General features: G+C 41.3%; 1 protein-coding gene across 1 annotated transcript in view; it reads left to right on the top strand.

Annotated features, from left to right (window-relative positions):
* Positions 1-1,758: 1,758 nt before the first annotated feature.
* Positions 1,759-17,454, top strand: part of LOC122731293 (steroid transmembrane transporter SLC22A24-like) — a 36,436-nt gene continuing 20,740 nt past the window's right edge. Inside the window, exons 1-6 of the mRNA XM_043971305.1 lie at positions 1,759-2,160; positions 5,460-5,563; positions 6,323-6,477; positions 6,574-6,742; positions 13,558-13,675; positions 16,812-16,927. Of these exons, the coding sequence (XP_043827240.1) occupies positions 1,759-2,160; positions 5,460-5,563; positions 6,323-6,477; positions 6,574-6,742; positions 13,558-13,675; positions 16,812-16,927 (1,064 nt within the window). The remainder of the gene's footprint in view (positions 2,161-5,459; positions 5,564-6,322; positions 6,478-6,573; positions 6,743-13,557; positions 13,676-16,811; positions 16,928-17,454) is intronic.

Raw genomic sequence — 17,454 nt, 5'->3', positions numbered from 1 at the left:
GGAGGAAAGGAGGGATAGAATCTGGAACTCAAAACTTTAAATAAAAATGTTTATTATAAAAAATAAATGAAAGAATATTTCTTGTAAGCCTATCAAAAGGGCTTTAAATGAAAAAGCTGAATTGGCCTAGGACTAGCCAAGATAAGCAGCTAAAATGAAGGAGACTAGCAGTTGAGAACCTCATAACTTCACAACAGACAAAAATCCAAGGAAAGAACCAGTGGTAGTAAATCCATGGCTTCAAAGGTTTAGACACAAGGCTCCAAATTTAGAAAACAAGAAAAAGGAATCAGGGGCCCTGATGTATGGAGGCAAACCCAGCCTCCTAAGTGAAGGGCACTTGGTCTTGGAAAGACCAGGACCTATGATATCAAAGGGGTCAATGAGGGGGGATTTAACCAACTGTAGATCCAGCTGCTCCTTTCTGAGGTGCAGCCAAGTTCATTCAGTGAATAAGAAGTCCCAGAGTGAGTGAGTTCAAGTGAGCCCAAGCAGAAATGATTGGCTCTAAGGGCATCTCAGAGAGGAAGCCCCAGGCTGAGGGAAGTCCCAAGGAAAGGAGATCTCTTCCCACAACTGCCCCTCAAGATGCCAGTCTATCCACAGACATCCTAACATGCCCCAAATCATATGATAAAGAAAAACCGTTCAGCAAAACTGACAAAATAATCATGACTGATAACCCTAAGCAACATTCTGACCCCAAGGTTCCCCCTGCCCCCTGTATCTCTATAGAAAACATGGAATGGGAATCTAGTTCTCTGGAATCAAGGTTGGCCTTTGGAACTCTCCTGTTTAGGAACTCAGAGGGGAAACTCAAACAGTCTGCCCTGACCTTCCACCCAGGCATCTTTTTGTTCTTTGTTTGTTTGTTTTTTTGTGGGGCAATGAGGGTTAAATGACTTGCCCAGGGTCACACAGCTGGTAAATGTCAAGTGTCTAAGGTCAAATTTGAACTCAGGTCCTCTTGGATCCAGGGTCAGTGCTTTATCCACTGCACCACCTAGCTGCCCCTTCAGGCATATTACAATATTATTATTATTATTCACCCAGGCATCTTGATACCACATTGCCTATCACTGCCCAAGGGGCAGAACCACCAGGAATCAGTCAGTATTTCCTGGAGCATATTCCACTGGCTCTCAACTAACTTAGCCATGTCAAAGCTGCCCATCTTCAATCTGAAGTTGATTTTTAACTAGTCCAGTCTATAAATTTATCTTTGTTGTGCTTAACCCAGAAAACTGGCACTATTTTGTCTCTAGCTTAGAGTGAAAACATTTAATTTTCTTTTTCTTTTTTTACCTTTTCTTTCTTTCTTTCTTTCTTTCTTTCTTTCTTTCTTTCTTTCTTTCTTTCTTTCTTTCTTTCTTTCTTTCTTTCTTTCTTTCTTTCTTTTTTAACATTTCACTTTCAAGGAAGTAGCTGGATCTCTTTTTACAGGTCATCCTGTCATTACCTTGGACTCCATGTTCAGGGTGGAGCTTTACTAGGGATTATCTGGGTGAAAGTACTCCCACAGAATGGGTATTTAAGTGCCCAAGGTTAGTGTTGGTGTATCCTTCCAGCTTGATACTAAGACTAAGAACACTGCCTGTCTACACAGCTCCATCAAAGTGAGGACAAATGTTTTGGGGGAGGTATCCACAATGATCTTAAAAAAATACATCTTGTGTTTTGTTGCAATCAAATGACTATTTTCTTCACTCAGTAGGTATCTGAAGAAATTCTCTTCTGAGAGTTCACATCCCAGTCCCGATGGCTTTTGAAGATCTCCTACCTGTAGTTGGAGAGAAGGGAAGATTCCAAATCCTTCAGGTCTTTTATTTTGGTATAAGTTACGTATTTGTAGGTTGCCATTATCTGCTAGAGAACTTCACTGCCTTTGTACCTGAGCACAGGTGCTGGACTCCCTTGCTTGACAATACCTCGGCTTTGCTCAATGTCAGTGGGAATCTTAATTTTAGTTCCCTACTAAAGCTTTCCATCCCCCTGGACTCCAATGGGAAACTAGAGAAGTGTTGCCGATTCTTCTGGCCACAGGGGCAGCCCTTGCTTGTAAATGTCACAGGACAAAACCTGAGCCAGCTGGAGATGCAGCCATGTGTGGATGGCTGGACCTATGACCAAAGCATCATCACTTCTTCCATTGTGACTGAGGTAAGAGGTCCTTCCTGCTGCCCCACTGCCATACCAGGAAGATTTCATTTTCCTTTTGAAGAGGTAACACTGATTTAAAACTTGATTCTCTTGGTGAATGACAGAATTAGATTTCTTTCCTCTGACATCCCTCTAGCTCACAGCTCCCTTTGTGATAAAAATGGGTGAGGAGGGGCAGCTAGGTGGCACAGTGTGATAGAGCACCAGCCCTGGATTCAGGAGGTCCTGAGTTCAAATCTGGCCTCAGACACTTGACATTTACTAGCTGTGTGACCCTAGGCAATTCACTTAACCCCAATTGCCTCACCAAAAAAAACCCACCCCAAAACAAAACAAACAAACAAAAAATGAGTGAGGGATCCATGGATTAAGCCCTGCTGATAATACCATATCAACAAGGCAGAGAGAGTTATCCTGGAGATATTCTTTATGCTCCAAGCACAGGTTCCTACAGTCAGGATAACTCAAGATTTAGCAAAGGATCAGAGTACTTAGAATATGTTATTCTGGAGAGCAAAGGAGCTAGGATTACAAGAATCATCTTCCCAGTAAAACTGAGTATAATCTTTCAGGGGGTGGGTATGGGGGAAATGAATAGTCAATGAAAAGAGGACTTTCAAGCATTCCTGATGAAAAGATCAGAACTGGATAGAAAATGTTACTTTCAGATACAAGACTCAAGAATAGCATAATAAGGTAAACAGAAGTTAGAAATCATAAGGGATTCAATAAAGTAAGACTATTTATATTCCTACATGGGAAGATGATACTTGTAACTCATAAGAACTTTCTCATTGTTAGGACAGTTAGAAGGACAATATATAGACAGAGGGCACAGGTGTGAGTTGAATATGATGGGAGGATATCTAAATTAATACAATTAGAGACAGAAAGAGAAATGCACTGAAAGGGAAAGGGAGATATAGAATGGTGTAGCTTATCTCACATAAAAGAGGTAATACAAAGCTTTTACAATGGTGGGGAACCTGGGAGAGGTGGCAGGAAATGCTCGAATCTTACTCCCATTGGAATTGGCTCAAAGAGAAATAACATCCACTGTCTGCTTGGTATTGAAATCTATCTTACCTTATAGGAAAGTAGGAGGGGAAGGGGCTAAAAGAAGGGTGGAAGGGGCTGATGGAAGGGAGGGTAGATTGTGGGAGGCAACAGTCAAAAGCAAAACACTTTTAGGGGGGACATGGTAAAAGGAGTAAGAGAATAGAATAAATAGGAGCAAATAGGATGGAGGGAAATATAATAAGCAATCATAATTGTGAAAAATGAAACTAGTTCTTCTAATAAAGACCTCATTTCTCAAATATATAGAGAACTGAGTCAAATTTCTAAAAATGAAAGCCATTCCCCAATTGATAAATGGTTAAAAATATGAACAGTTTTCAGATGAAGTAATCAAGGCTATCTATAGCCATATGAAAAAATGCTCTAATTACTATTGATGGGAGAAATGGCAATTAAAATAATTCTGAGGTACCACCTCATAGCTACCAGTTTGGCTAATATGACAGAAAAGGAAAATGACAAATGTAGGAGGGGATGTGGGAAAATTGAGGTATTGTTGGTGGAGTTGTGAACTGATTCAACTATTATGTAGCTGACTTGCAATGATACCTAAAGGAATAAAAGACCACGCATACTCTTTAACCAAATACCACTACTACCTCTGTATCAAAAAAGGATAAAAAAATAAGGAAAAGGACCTATATGTGCAAAATATTTATAGCAGTTCTTTCCTGGCAAAGGATTGGAAATGGAGGTAATGCCCATCAATTGGGGAATGGCTAAACATGTTCTGGTATGTGATTGTGATGGAATACTGTTGTGCTATAAGAAATGATGAGCAGGATACTCTCAGCAAAATTTGGAAAGACTTACATTAACCAATGCAAACTGAAATGAGTAGATCCAGGAGAAAATGGTACTCAATAACAGCAACAATTTAAAATGATGAATTGTGAAAGACTTAGTTTTTCTGAGAAATAAATGATCCAAGACAACTCTGAAGGATTTATGTTGAAAAATGCTATCCATCCCCAGAGAAAGAACTGATGGAGTCTGATTGAAGATCAAAGCATAGTTGTTTTTTTAAATTTTCATGAGTTTTCTTGATTTTTTTTGTGTTCTTTTACAACATGGCTAATAGGAAGTGGGGATCTAGGTGGCACAGTGGATAGAGTACTGGCCCTGGAGTCAAGAGGAGCCAAGTTCAAATCTCACCTCTGACACTAACTGTGTGACCCTGGCAAAGTCACAACCCCAATTGCCTTATACATACAGGGTCATCTCCAGACATTCTGATGTATATCTTGCCACTGGACCCAGATGGCTCTTGAGGGAAGAGTGTGGTTGGTGACTTTGCACAGCCCTCCCTCACTTAAATCCAGTTCATTGCAAGTCCATGACATCACCCTAATGTCATGGTCTTCTTTGAGAATGAAGGACAAACAACAATAAGAAAATACATTTTGCATGACTATACATGTATAAGCTACATGACATTGCTTGCCTTCTCCTTGAAGGGGTTAGAGAGGGAGAAAGAGAATTTGGAACTCAAACTATTAGAAAAGAAATGTTAAAAATTGTTTTTTTTATGTAAATAGGGAAACATTTTTTTAAAAAAGAAATGTTTACCTTAGAAACAAGAAACTACTTTCATTAAGAATACCACTTCTACAAGTAAATGTATAGATGGGGTCCACCTATTTTCTGTTCTATGTATTTCTGTCTTATTAATATCACCATACATTAACTAGGCAAGCAAGAGAATTTCTGAATTAAGGTTATAAATCTGATGATCTTAATGAATTCCCCTTTGAATGAGCCTCTTTTCCTTTTTTTTTTTTTTTTTACTCTGTGAAGAAATAAAGAACATTTAAAAAAATTTAGAAGCACAGGCTCATCTGTATGGGAAAAAAGGGAGGTCAGACTTTCAGTAACTTTATATAGAATATGAAATACATAAGCAATATTGGTACACTGAGCTTTTACCGAAAGCATGAGGGGAGGCTGAGGGTATGCACATTCCATGGGGAAAGATAAGGATGTCAGTTTCAGGGAGGTCAGAGTCAAAACAAGCTTGGAATTATGTCCCAAGCCTGACTGTATAATGTCCTATTGGACGATGAAGGAAGTGTCCTTTTCTTATCATAGTGGGGTAAGAAGCCTGAGCCAGAGTCTCTTTCCCATCATAGCCTTTCTCTTGCCATACTGGCAGCAAATGTCCTGAGTCCCAAATTCTCCTGCCACACTTTAAGATCTGACGTTCTCATCTTCCCTTTCAGTGGGACCTGGTGTGTGACTTCCAGACATTGAAGCCCTTGTCTCAATCAGTATTCCTTGCTGGGATTCTGGTGGGATATCTCATATGGGGCTATCTCTCAGACAGGTGAGTTTCACTTGGACACACATGTTTCTGAAACCCAGGGAGCCTAGGGCCATAGAGCTGAAAGTTGGAAGATAATTTAGTATACCCCACTCATTTGACAAAGGAGAAAACCAGGGCCCAAGGAAGTAAAGAGATTTGCCCAAGGTCACACACCTAGAGTCAAAAGCAGAATGAAAACCCAGGACTTTCTTTTCATTTCCATGCTATGCCAATAGTCCACAATAAGAGGGAGAAGATTCAGGGCTAGATTTGGAGCTGAGGGTGGAGGTGGGTCTTAGCCTGGAAAGAACCAAGTAAGATAGTCAGGTTGGTGACGGACTGAATATGGGGCAAAGTAACAGTCAGTCCACACTCAGTCAACAAGCAATTCTTAAACATTTACCATCTGCCAGGAACTGTGCTAAGAGCCAGGGATAGAAAGCAAAATAAAAACAGTTTCCGCCTTCAAGGAGCTCACATTAGTTGGGGAGATAACAGGCAAAACACCATGTACATTCAAGAAACATACAGGAAAAATGAGGGATAGTCTTAGAAGGAAGACACTGGCATTAGTGGTGACTGAGGAAAGTTTCTTGCTAAAGGGGGAATTTTAGCTGAAACACAAAGAAGCCAAGGAAGCTAGAAGGAGGAGACGAGGGGAAGATATTCCAGGGAGGGGGAGATAGCAATGAAAACAATGTACAGGGAGGACTGCTGGGCAGAGACATGATACTTTGCCTCTGCCCTGAGGTCACATTCATTGGGTTTCCCATGATGTAGGTTTGGACGAAAACGTGTGCTGGCTCAATGTTTCCTCCTGATGGCTGTCTCCGGCACTGGGGCTGCCTTTGCCCCGTCATTCCTGGTTTACTGTTGCTTTCGCTTCCTGCTTGGGTTTTCCTTATCAGGATTCACACTTGGCAGTGCATCCCTTGGTAAGTCTTCTTTGTGGGGCTTCTTCAACATTTACATTTGTCCTTTGAGTTACCACTTATGTCTGAAATAAATTCTTTGCTGGGGTTTCCTTTCAGTCTCAGAATGGAACACGACCCAGTACAGGCCCCTGAAAACACTCATGTTAAACTTGTGCCTCAGCCTGGGTCATCTGTTTCTTGGGGCTCTGGCTTATGGCATCCATGACTGGCGCAAACTCCAGCTGCTGGTATCTGCTCCCTTCTTTGCCTTCTTCCTGACTGCTTGGTAAGTGTTCCTGGGGTTCTTGGTGTCTCTTTGAGAGGCTGCAGATGGAGGGTGAACAATCCCACACTTTATATAGGAAAGCTCATTGCAGGAAGTTTCAAATCTAGTAAGAGGATGGGAATGTCTCCCATCATGGACCTGGGTGCCAGAAAGGAGTTCAAACCCATGTGTGGATGAGACAGACTTGAGGCCAGGTACCTTCATTGAATCATCTCTAGGTTATAAGAAGCAAAGAAAATAAAATGTAAATTATTTGTGATGAACAGACTTTCCCCAAAGTACCAAGAAGAATAAACAAAGTCACAAGAGGTGAGAGAGAAAAATCATTAAATTTCACATCAAGTCATGAGTCCAAACCCCACCCTTACCCTTTATTAGGTGAGTAAGCTTAGACAAATAACTTATTCTCCCAATACCCATTTCTTCCTCTGTGAAATAAATGGGTCAGACTCTGTGACCTTTTGGATTCCTTCTAAGCTCTAGTGGGATAGCTAGGTGTAACAGTGGATAGAATATAGGACTTGGAGTCAGAAAGACTCTTCTTCATGAGTTCAAGTCAAGCCTCAGACACTTATTAGCTGTATGACCCTAGGCAAGTCGCTTACCTCTCTTTGCCTCAGTTCCTCATTTGTAAAAATGAGCTAAAGAAAGAAATGGCCCCAAACCCCCATTCCTGTATCTTTGCCAAGCAAATAACAAATGGGGTCATGAAGAGTCAGACCTTACTGAAATGACTGAACAAAGCCAACATCCTAATGGAGTAAAAACAATTTCTTTTTATTTTTCCCTTTTTTTTTGAAAAACAATTTCTGATGGAAAGACTAAAGCTGAGTAGAAATATATTTATATTTAATATAGGCATTTATAGAAATACCATTTTGTTTTTATGTGTAATCTCCCCATTAGAATGTGAGCTCTTCGATGATGTTCATTATTTTTGCCTTTTCCCTGTGTCTCCACCATTAGCACAGGGCCTGGCACATTGTAAGCATATAACAAATGTTTATTGATTTATTGAAGATAAAGGTTAAAAAATTACACCTTAAAATATGCCTCTTTCTCTCTGTCTTCTCCAGCTTCTCTCCAGCTATGATGGGAAAACAGTCACTCCAATTTCTCCCACTTACTAATCTTTCTCCAGACTCATTCCTCATCTAATGACCTTTATGAAGCTTCTTCATAAAATAACAGCTGAATGAGGTTCAATAAGAAAGTAGTTTCTCCTCATCTTATTTCTGTGTTCTCCATAGTTTATCTCACAGATCCTTATAGATATGCTTTCTCTGGCTCCATCAAGAGAAACAGCTCTTAGCAAGACAATTACAGCTGTTACTACAATTCCCTTTCTCTGGTGCTAAGGAGAGTCTCACTTTCTACAGTCTAGGTAGGAAAGGCTTTTGAAATGATCTCTCATGAATCGTTTAAAGGCTGCCAAGAAGTAACACTGGAGGGCAACATTTTGGCATGATCTTGTTGCCCATGCATGATGCAGGCTGCCCAGAAGATATCCCTCAATTATGCTACATAACTTTTCTAGGGATACTTTTCAGTCTATGCCCTCCATGAATTTCTCCACAGCTCTCTGGGGGACTCAAAATTTCTATTCTTAAGATATTGTGGCAGTCCATATTCTGTATAACATCTTGTGAAGAATACCAATGTTGAAGTTGTTAGGCCTTGGTTTCAAAGAGAACTGTTCTTTAGGCAGACTCATGAAAGTCAATTCCATTTCTCTTCTGGAGGCTATTGGAAAATATGTTTTCCTGGGCACCACCCTGGGGTCAGGCAGTGGGAGGGTTGAGAAGATTCTGACTTTAATATATGGAGACAAGAAGAGAGGGTAAAGTAGAGCTGACACTTCAGGGGATGAAGGAATGTGAGGAGAGCTAGGACTATCAGAGGAACATGGAATAAAGTCTTGTCTCCACTTTTAAAAAATAAGTTTGATTGATGCTTTCATTTTTAGTACCATAATCCTTTCCTCCTTCCCAACCCAGAACGGTACCTTCCCTTATAACAATCAATCCATAAACCAATAAGCTTTTAGTCTCTTGACTTTATTATTTTTATTTTTTTAGTCTCTTCACTTTAAACGGTTTCTTTGGTCTCAAAATTCTGTGACAGATTTTTGGTCAAGTTGTTTCCATTGAAAAATGACTGATTTTAAAAGCTAATAACTTAAAACTGCCATGAGATGAATGGTCCACAAAAACATTTCTGTTCTCCTGAAGCTTTTACGTTGCACTGGAATCATTACTCAATCTTTTATTATCAAACTTAAATATCCAATTGAGACAGTTCTGAATCCCTTCTTCCACCACTGATTAAGACCGGGGCTGGGGCAGCGAGGTGGTGCAGTGGATAGAGCACCGACCCTGGAGTCAGAAATACCTGAGTTTAAATCTGGCCTCAGACACTTAATACTTACTAGCTGTGTGACCCTGGGCAAGTCACTTAACCCCAATTGCCTCACAGAAAAACAAAAACAAACAAACAAATAAAAGACTGGGGTGGCAGGTGTTGCACAGAATATTATTTTATCCTTCTGGGACTTTTGGGCAGATTTTGTGAAATTGTCAGCTCCAGCAGCCATCTTGTCAACTACCCTGATGGCACCAACTGCAACAGTCTGCCTCATATGAGGAACAGCAAAACGACCCAGAGGAGGATCATCAGAGAAGCTCTCTAGGCTTGTCTGGAACCATGTCAATCATGGCAGCATCACCAGATTTCAGGAATTTAGGACCATCTTCTAGCTTCTTACCAGAATGACGATGATTCTTCTCCTTCAGTTCAGGAAATTTGCAAGTAGCATGAGCAGTGTGACAATCAAGAACAGGTGCACAGGCAGCACTAATTTGCCCTGAATAGTTCAGGACAATGACCTGTGCAGTGAATCCAGCTGTTTCTATATGTGGGTCCATTCTTGCTATCACCAGCCTTGTTACCATGGTGTACATCTTTGATGGACACATTCTTGTCAATGAAACCAACATTATCCCCAGGCAGAGCCTCTCTTAAAGCTTCATGGTGCATTTCAAAAGACTTTATTTCAGTTGTAACATTGGTTGGGGCAATCCTAATTCTAGAAGACCAGTCTCCACTCACCCAACAGGTACAGTACCCATACCACTACTCCTATAGACATCTTGGAGGGATAGATGCAGGGGTTTCTCAGTTGGACAAGTAGGTGACAGGATGCAATCCAAAGCTTCAAGCAGCATAGTTCCATTAGCATTGCCATCCTTACAAATGGCTTTCTGTCCCTTCAAACAAGGCATATTAGAACTTGGCTCCAGCATGTTCTCACCATTCCATCCTGAAATCTACACAAAAGCTACTTGTTCAGGGTTGTAGGCAGTTTTCTTAATATAGGTACTGATTTCCTTGACGATTTCCTCATATCTCTTCTAACTATGGAAAGACTTGAGTGGAATCCATTTTTGTCCATTGTTTCACACCTACTGTGAATGCTAGAAGGCATGCTACCTACTCTGACCATTCTTTGAAATACCAGCTTCAAATTCATTAACATCAACAGCCACAATCAAGAAAGCCCAGTCAGCCTGAGATGTGCTTGTAATCATGTTCTTGATGAAGTCTCTGTGTCCTGGGGCATCAATAATGGTCCCCTGGTAGTTAACTGGTCTCAAATTTTCACAGGGAGATATCAATAGTGATACCATGCTCACATTCACTTTCAGCTCACCCAAGAGCCAGGCATATTCGAAGGAGCCCTTTCCCATCTCAGAAGTCTCCTTATCAATCCAGATTTGAACTCAGGTCCTCCTGAATCCAGGTCCAGTGGCTTATCCACTGCACTACCTAGCTGCCCTGAAATCCCTTTTCTTAAAAAGTCCACTATTCTTGGAGGACATAAAGGAAGAAGATGACACAACTGTCCTCATCTTGTTCAGACCCCACCCAACCATGAAAGAAATTTAATCTAGGGTGGGGAAGCTAAATGTGTTCTCAAACTTGGGTGGAGACAGATCCTTTTGTCTAGATTGTGGAAGATTCCTCTGTGGGGGGAACTCAAGGGGGAGGGACCCATTGGAGAGGGGATACATTCTTTGAATTGATAGCCCAAGGCTGGGGGTGAACTGAGTACCCATAATCTCTGTGCAGTCAACTCTCTGCTCCATTGACCACCTACTGTTTCAAGGTTATATAAACTGTGAGCCCTGCCACTATGATTGCCTTTATTCTGACAGAGATGATTAAATTACCAGAAAATGTGTTTCTCAAGTTTTTAATCATCACAAGGTACATATAAAAATATAAAAAATATATATAAAAGGTTGTCCTGCCTCTAACCAAAAGGTGGTCCTATCTCTAATCAAAACTGTGTGTGTGACCCTGGGCATGTCACTATACTTCTCCATACTCTAGGCAATCTACCAAATCAAAAATTGAAGTGCTAGAGGGATTTTCATCTCCTGGGAATATCCTATTCTAGTGAAATCCTATGTCCAGTCTTTATCTCTACCTTTCTCCGATGGGAATCCAGAAAGGGAGCATTCTTGGAGTCAGAAGATCTGGTTTAGAACCCTGACTGTGGGTCCTTATAAGGTTACCTGCCTCCAGGAACCCTGCCCACACTCTGTGTCAAGTGGGTTCTTGAGCCTGCTGGACAGCAACTCCCACATGCAGTTGGGCCAGTGCTTCATCCTGCACTTCTAAGATGAGGAGACCAAGAGAAGTTATTGAAAAAATGCTGTACCTTGTATGTTGGGGACCTTTCCTTTGACACAACTGAGGAACAGATCTATGAACTCTTTGGTAAGAATGGTGACATAAAGGCAATCAGCATAAGCATGAATAAAGTGATGACAACATCATGTGAATTCTGCAAAGCAGATGCCAACAATCCCATGGAATACTTTAATGGAATTCACTGGGAGAATGGAATCATCTGCACAGATGGGGTACAGGTTCCAAAGTGGGCAGACAGCACAGACAGGGAAGATTGGGGATCAGATACAAGATGAGGATTGAAAGGATTTTGATGATAGGAGAAAAGGCTATGGAGAAATGGTCGTAACATGAGTGATGAAAGCCCATTTTTTTAAAAAAAGAAAACTTAGCCAGTTGACAGATACTGCAAAGAGCAGCACTGAAGCTATGAAAATAGTTTACTTATCATAGGGTCTCATTTATTTCTCTGCCTCTGTATGAGAATGAAGGCTGAAACTTTGACTTGACTTTCCATTTTGAAAATCATTAAATGTCAGAACCCAAGACTGGCTTTTGTCCTAGGGTTGGAGCCTCAAGGTTTGATCTGCTTGTCAGGAGGACTTCCTGTCACCTGAGGAATAGTTAGTAACTGAGCAGATCTATTAATAGATATTAATCCAATTTAGCACAGCTTTCCTTGTAGCAAGATTAAGAAAGGCTTATTTTATTATTATATTACTGTTCACGAATTCAGGAATATGAGTGATCATTTAGGAAACCAGTCCTAATGAAATTTGTATGAAATGAATTTCATGATCTAGTGTCAGCATTCTATAGAATAGATTTATTTCTAAGTTTTCTAAATCTATCTCTTATTTCCAAGGGGACTTCTATCTAACTCAACAAGGTGTAAAAGTTTTTTAGAGAATTCTTAAAATGGTTCTGCCTTAGCACTAAAGACTTGACCATCCCAGGGAGAATACTCTGCTCTGATACTCTTGATGGATGGTCCAATAATGTTAATGGGGCTTATAAATAAATAAATAATTTAATCTTTCTAATAAAGACTCTAGAGATGAAATGTTAGATAAATTTAGGAGGCATTTGTGATAACCTTGAAATTGTGACAAGGAGATGCTAGACCTGCCATATTTATTTATTTTCTCTTTTACTAGCATGATAAGGGAATGGGGAGGCTTTGGAGCAAAGCCTGAAAATCAAGGAAACAAAACATTTCTAATAGAAGAGATCAGATAAGCTTCCCTTAGAATGGAGGGAAATGTCTATTTCATGTTCAGTGATTAAGACATTTGCAAATGATATAATTCTTCTATCTGCATTTACACTGATGATAGAAGAATTGAATTCTTGCTGAATTGTGCACCTGAGATGATTAGCCCCATGAGACAGAGGACAAAGAGATTTACTCCCATTTAGAGCTTTAAGAAATGAAAGGGTGTGGGGCAGCTAGATGGCGTAGTGGTTAAAGCACCGGCCCTGGATTCAGGAGTACCTGAGTTCAAATCTGGCCTCAGACACTTGACACTTACTAGCTGTGTGACCCTGGGCAAGTCACTTAACCCCCATTGCCTAAAAAAAATAAAAAAAAAATAAAGAAATGAAAGGGTGATTTTTTTTCTTTTTTCTTTTTGCAGGGCAATGAGGGTTAAGTGACTTGCCCAGGGTCACACAGCTAGTAAGTGTCAAGTGTCTGAGGCCTGATTTGAACTCAGATCCTCCTGAATCCAGGGCTGGTGCTTTATCCACTGGGCCGCCTAGCTGCCCCCGTGAAAGGGTGATTTTAATGCTGCCTAACTGATTGACAATTTTGGAAGGTTTCTCTGATAATTCTATTTGAACATGTATTGGGGAAGACAGATTTGAGCCAAAAGAAAAAACTTGTCCTTACTCATTTAAGGGGGAAAATCAAGAAGGGCTATGGTTGATCAGTAACACAGGCATCTTGTTAGATGTCTGTGGCATAGGATAATTGGGGATGAAAGCTTTTACCCATGAAGTTTCTTTTGCATGTTAAATAATGCAAAGTAATTAATTGCAGAATTAAAAAAACCAAACTGGCTCTTTGAATGAGCAGAAAATGAAGAATTAACTACATCTGTCATTCGCTATTTAATTAGGTGGTTGCCAGAGTCTGCTAGATGGTTGATTGTCCACAACAAATGTGATGATGCCTTAAAGGTGCTCAGACAAGTTGCAAAAATCAATGGAGTAAAGGAGGAGACCCTGACTGTGGAGGTGAGAGGGGAAGGAAGAGCCAGGGCTGGGATGGGGGAAATGGTGGCTTTTCAAGTCAATCCCAGTAGCCAGAGGTCTAGCAAGAGGAAAGTCTAATCTCTGATGATGTTTCTCCAAGTGTTGGTGGAAAAGAGAACAGGCAAGGGATTGGGGAAGCTTCTTTAATCCATACTGGACAAGTAGAGAGATTCAGTAATTGTGGGTCTATGGAGGCCTTTGGGGATCCCTAGCTGTGTTAGGGAGAAAGCAGAGTGGGGGAAGAGCAACTCTAATTATGGGATGGTGTGAGGATTTCCTAGTGGAAGTCAGGAATGGAATCTCTCTCCTCTGGTTTAAGAGGGTCCCTCCAGACCTCTGACCTCCCCTCCTGCTTTTTTTGTTTGTTTTTTGTTTTTGGGCGGGGCAATGAGGGTTAAGTGCCCTCCTGTTTTAAATGCCATTCTCTATGTTCCTTCCTGTCTACTCTTTCTGCTTTCTTTTCCCTCATTTTTTCCTTGCTCAGTGGTTTAACCCTAGCCTTTCCATTCCATAAGGGGATAATGTAAAATGGTTGATGAGACAATAGTATAATAAACATTAAATGAGATTTTACTTGGCAAGCTCTTAGCACACTGCTTGTCAAATATTAAGTTGCTTAGTCCCTGCCTCTCTCTGCCTCATAGCAACCTTAGCTGTGGCTTGTTGTTTTCCTTTGTTCATGAAGAGGACCATGACATCAGATTGATGTCATGACTTGTTCTGAATTGGATTTAAGTGAGGGAGGCTCTGGGAGGTCACCAGACTCACTCTCTCCTCCTGAGCCATCTGGGTGCAATGGTAAGATATATATCAGGATGACTGGAGATGGCCCTGGATTTTTAAGGCAATTGGTGTTGTGATTTGTCCAAGTGCACACAGATAGTACATATATGAGGGGAGATTTGAACTCAGGTCCTCCCAACTTCAGGGCCAGTGCTCTATCCACTGTGCTACCAAGCTGCCCCAAACTGTGGTTTGGGCTAACAAGACTTACCTAGTCACACATGGCCAATTTAGAAAAAGAGTCCTAATGAAATTTGTATGAAATGAGTTAGATGAGTTATGCTCTGGTAAATTACAGGATCACAAGGGAGGCACAGAAGCCAGCCCCTGCAGACAATGTGGAGAGAACACTAGGCTCTTTGGTCAGTAGACATGAGTTTAAATCTTCCTCAGCTATATCCTGTCTGGGTCATCATGGGCAAGTCACTTCATCTCTCAGGCCTCAGGTTCTCATCTATATATAGCTCCTAGGGGAATTTCCTTCAGAAATTTGGGTTACCAAAACAGCACAACCCAAATGCATCTTGATTTTCAATGGGACAAAATTTTTATAGCAAATGGTTTTGTTTTTTTTTTTAGTGAGGCAATTGAGGTTAAGTGACTTGCCCAGGGTCACACAGCTAGTAAGTGTTAAGTATCTGAGGCGGGATTTGAACTCAGGTACTTGTGACTCCAGGGCCGGTGCTCTATCCACTGCACCACCTAGTTGCCCCAATTTTTATAGCAAATGAAAGAAAAGTATCCTCTGTCCAAGCTAAAGCTTCAACCTTCTGTCCTGCTGCAAGGAGGAGGGGAAAATACTACAGAAGCATGATGTTCTCTCTGTGGAGCTCCATCCTTTCATAACCATAGCTCATGAGCCCCCACTAGTATGATTTCTTTTACTGTCCAGTCAATGAACATGAGCCAAAGCAGAGGCATTTAATGAGATAGCATAACAACAAAGTATCAGTAAAACATCCCCCCATAAACCTGGGGAATATATTCAACAGCTTTACTATAGTGCATCAATATGCAGAGCAGATGTGTGCAGGAGACATGAGATCATACAATATTAAATCCCCAATAGGGGTCTCTACAAGTCACATAGACCAGACTCCTCATACTATGGGTGAGCAAACTGAGGTTCATAGAGGATGTTGGTGACTTGCTGCAGTTCATATGAATATAAAGTGGGTGTATCTGAACCAATATATTCTGGCTCCAGAGTCAGCATTCTTTCTGCTGTGCTCCATATATACATGGAGAGGAACACGGGGAATGTGTGTGATCAGGACATACTTAGGGACCGTATAGTCACAGAACTGAAGCTGGAAGGAACCTCAGCTGCTTTCTGGCTGAACCCCCTCATTTTACAAATAAGAAAACCCAGGCATAGGGAGAATAAGGGTCTGGCTTAGGCTGCACAAGGAGAATCAATGGCAAGGCTTAAACCTGGGGTTTCTGTGTCCAGGCTGTGATAAAACTGATATTTTCCCTCGTGTTCATTTTCAGCTTTTATGCCGTGTATATGTTAGAGGTGACTACGTTCTGAAGAACATTTAGCCATCTCAGTCAGGTAGTGCCTATGATGCGTTTCCATTACTGTTTTCTTAAAATGCACTGATGGTGCACAGAGGGCTCCATTTATTTACATCAGTAGTTCCACGGAGGAGCACCCCCAGGGGATGTATGGGGCCAAGGTGTGCCCCTCATGCTGTACTGATAGACCTGGGCACAGCCTGCTGTCTCTGCTGATCTTGAACTACCTGAGGCTTCTCTATGGTACTCCTTCGTTCCTATGGGCATATGCATGGCTCCCTTGGGCATGTTATAGAGCTTGTCATTGAGGTAAGGAAAGGCTTGATGAGGCTTTGGGGTCAAAGCCAGTGAATTTTCATTTGGGCCCAGTCTCTATCAAGAATCTCTGAATGACCCAATCCTTCTTGCTCCTTCCTTTTGTTCTTATATACTATAGATTAGCTAGATGGTTCAGTGGATAGAGCACCGGAGTCAGGAGGACTTGAGTTCAAATCTCATTTCAGACATTTACTAGCTGTGTGACCCTAGGCAAGTCACTTAATCTCAATTAGCTTAAATTATCTGGGGCCATCTCAAGTTGTCCTGACAGATATATATCTTTTCTTTTTCCTGATAGATATATTTCCATTGGACCCAGATGGCTCTGGATGACAGAGTGAGGTTGGTGACTTCGCACAGCCCTCCCTCACTTAAATCCAATTTAGTGCAAGTCATGACATCACCCTGATGTCATGGTCCTCTTTGAGAATGAAGGATAAATAACAGCATACTCTAACCTGCAGATTGACTCTATCCTTGGCTTTTCTCCCAAAAGGCTTTGAGTTCCACCATGGAGAAGGAGCTGGCTGCAGAACAAACACAGTATACCATGTTGGATGTGATTCGCTTCCCCATCCTGCGTAAAAGAATCCTTTGTTTGTCATTGTCAGGGTAGGTTCCCTATAATATATGAGGAATGTTAAAGTATACAGGCACCCCAAAAAGAATCCCTTAGGCAGACACAGTTACTAGGCAGTAGAAAAGGACTGGCTGAGCTGCAGTATTTTAAATTTTTTTGCAGGGCAATGGGGGTTAAGTGACTTGCCCAGGGTCAAACAGCTAGCAAGTGTCAAGTGTCTGAAGCTGGATTTGAACTCAGGTCCTCCTGAATCCAAGCTCGGTGCTTTATCCACTGTGCCACCTAGCTGCCCCCTGAGCTGCAGTATTTTAGATGTGATTCACAAAAGAATAGAATCTTAGAGCTAGGTGGCACAGTGGGTGGCACAGTGGATAGCACACCAACCCTGGGAACAGAAAGATTCCTCTTCCTGAGTTCAAATGTGATGTCAGATACTTACTACCTGTGTGACCCTGAGGAAGTCACTTAACCCTGTTTACCTCAGTTTCCCCATCTGTAAAATGAGATGGAGAAGGAAATGGGAAACCTTTCCAGTACTGTTGCCAAGAAATCCCCCAAT

Source organism: Dromiciops gliroides, chromosome 6 (assembly GCF_019393635.1).
Source record: "Dromiciops gliroides isolate mDroGli1 chromosome 6, mDroGli1.pri, whole genome shotgun sequence".
NCBI classification, from domain to species: domain Eukaryota; kingdom Metazoa; phylum Chordata; class Mammalia; order Microbiotheria; family Microbiotheriidae; genus Dromiciops; species Dromiciops gliroides.
This window is presented reverse-complemented; position numbering and strand designations above follow the sequence as displayed.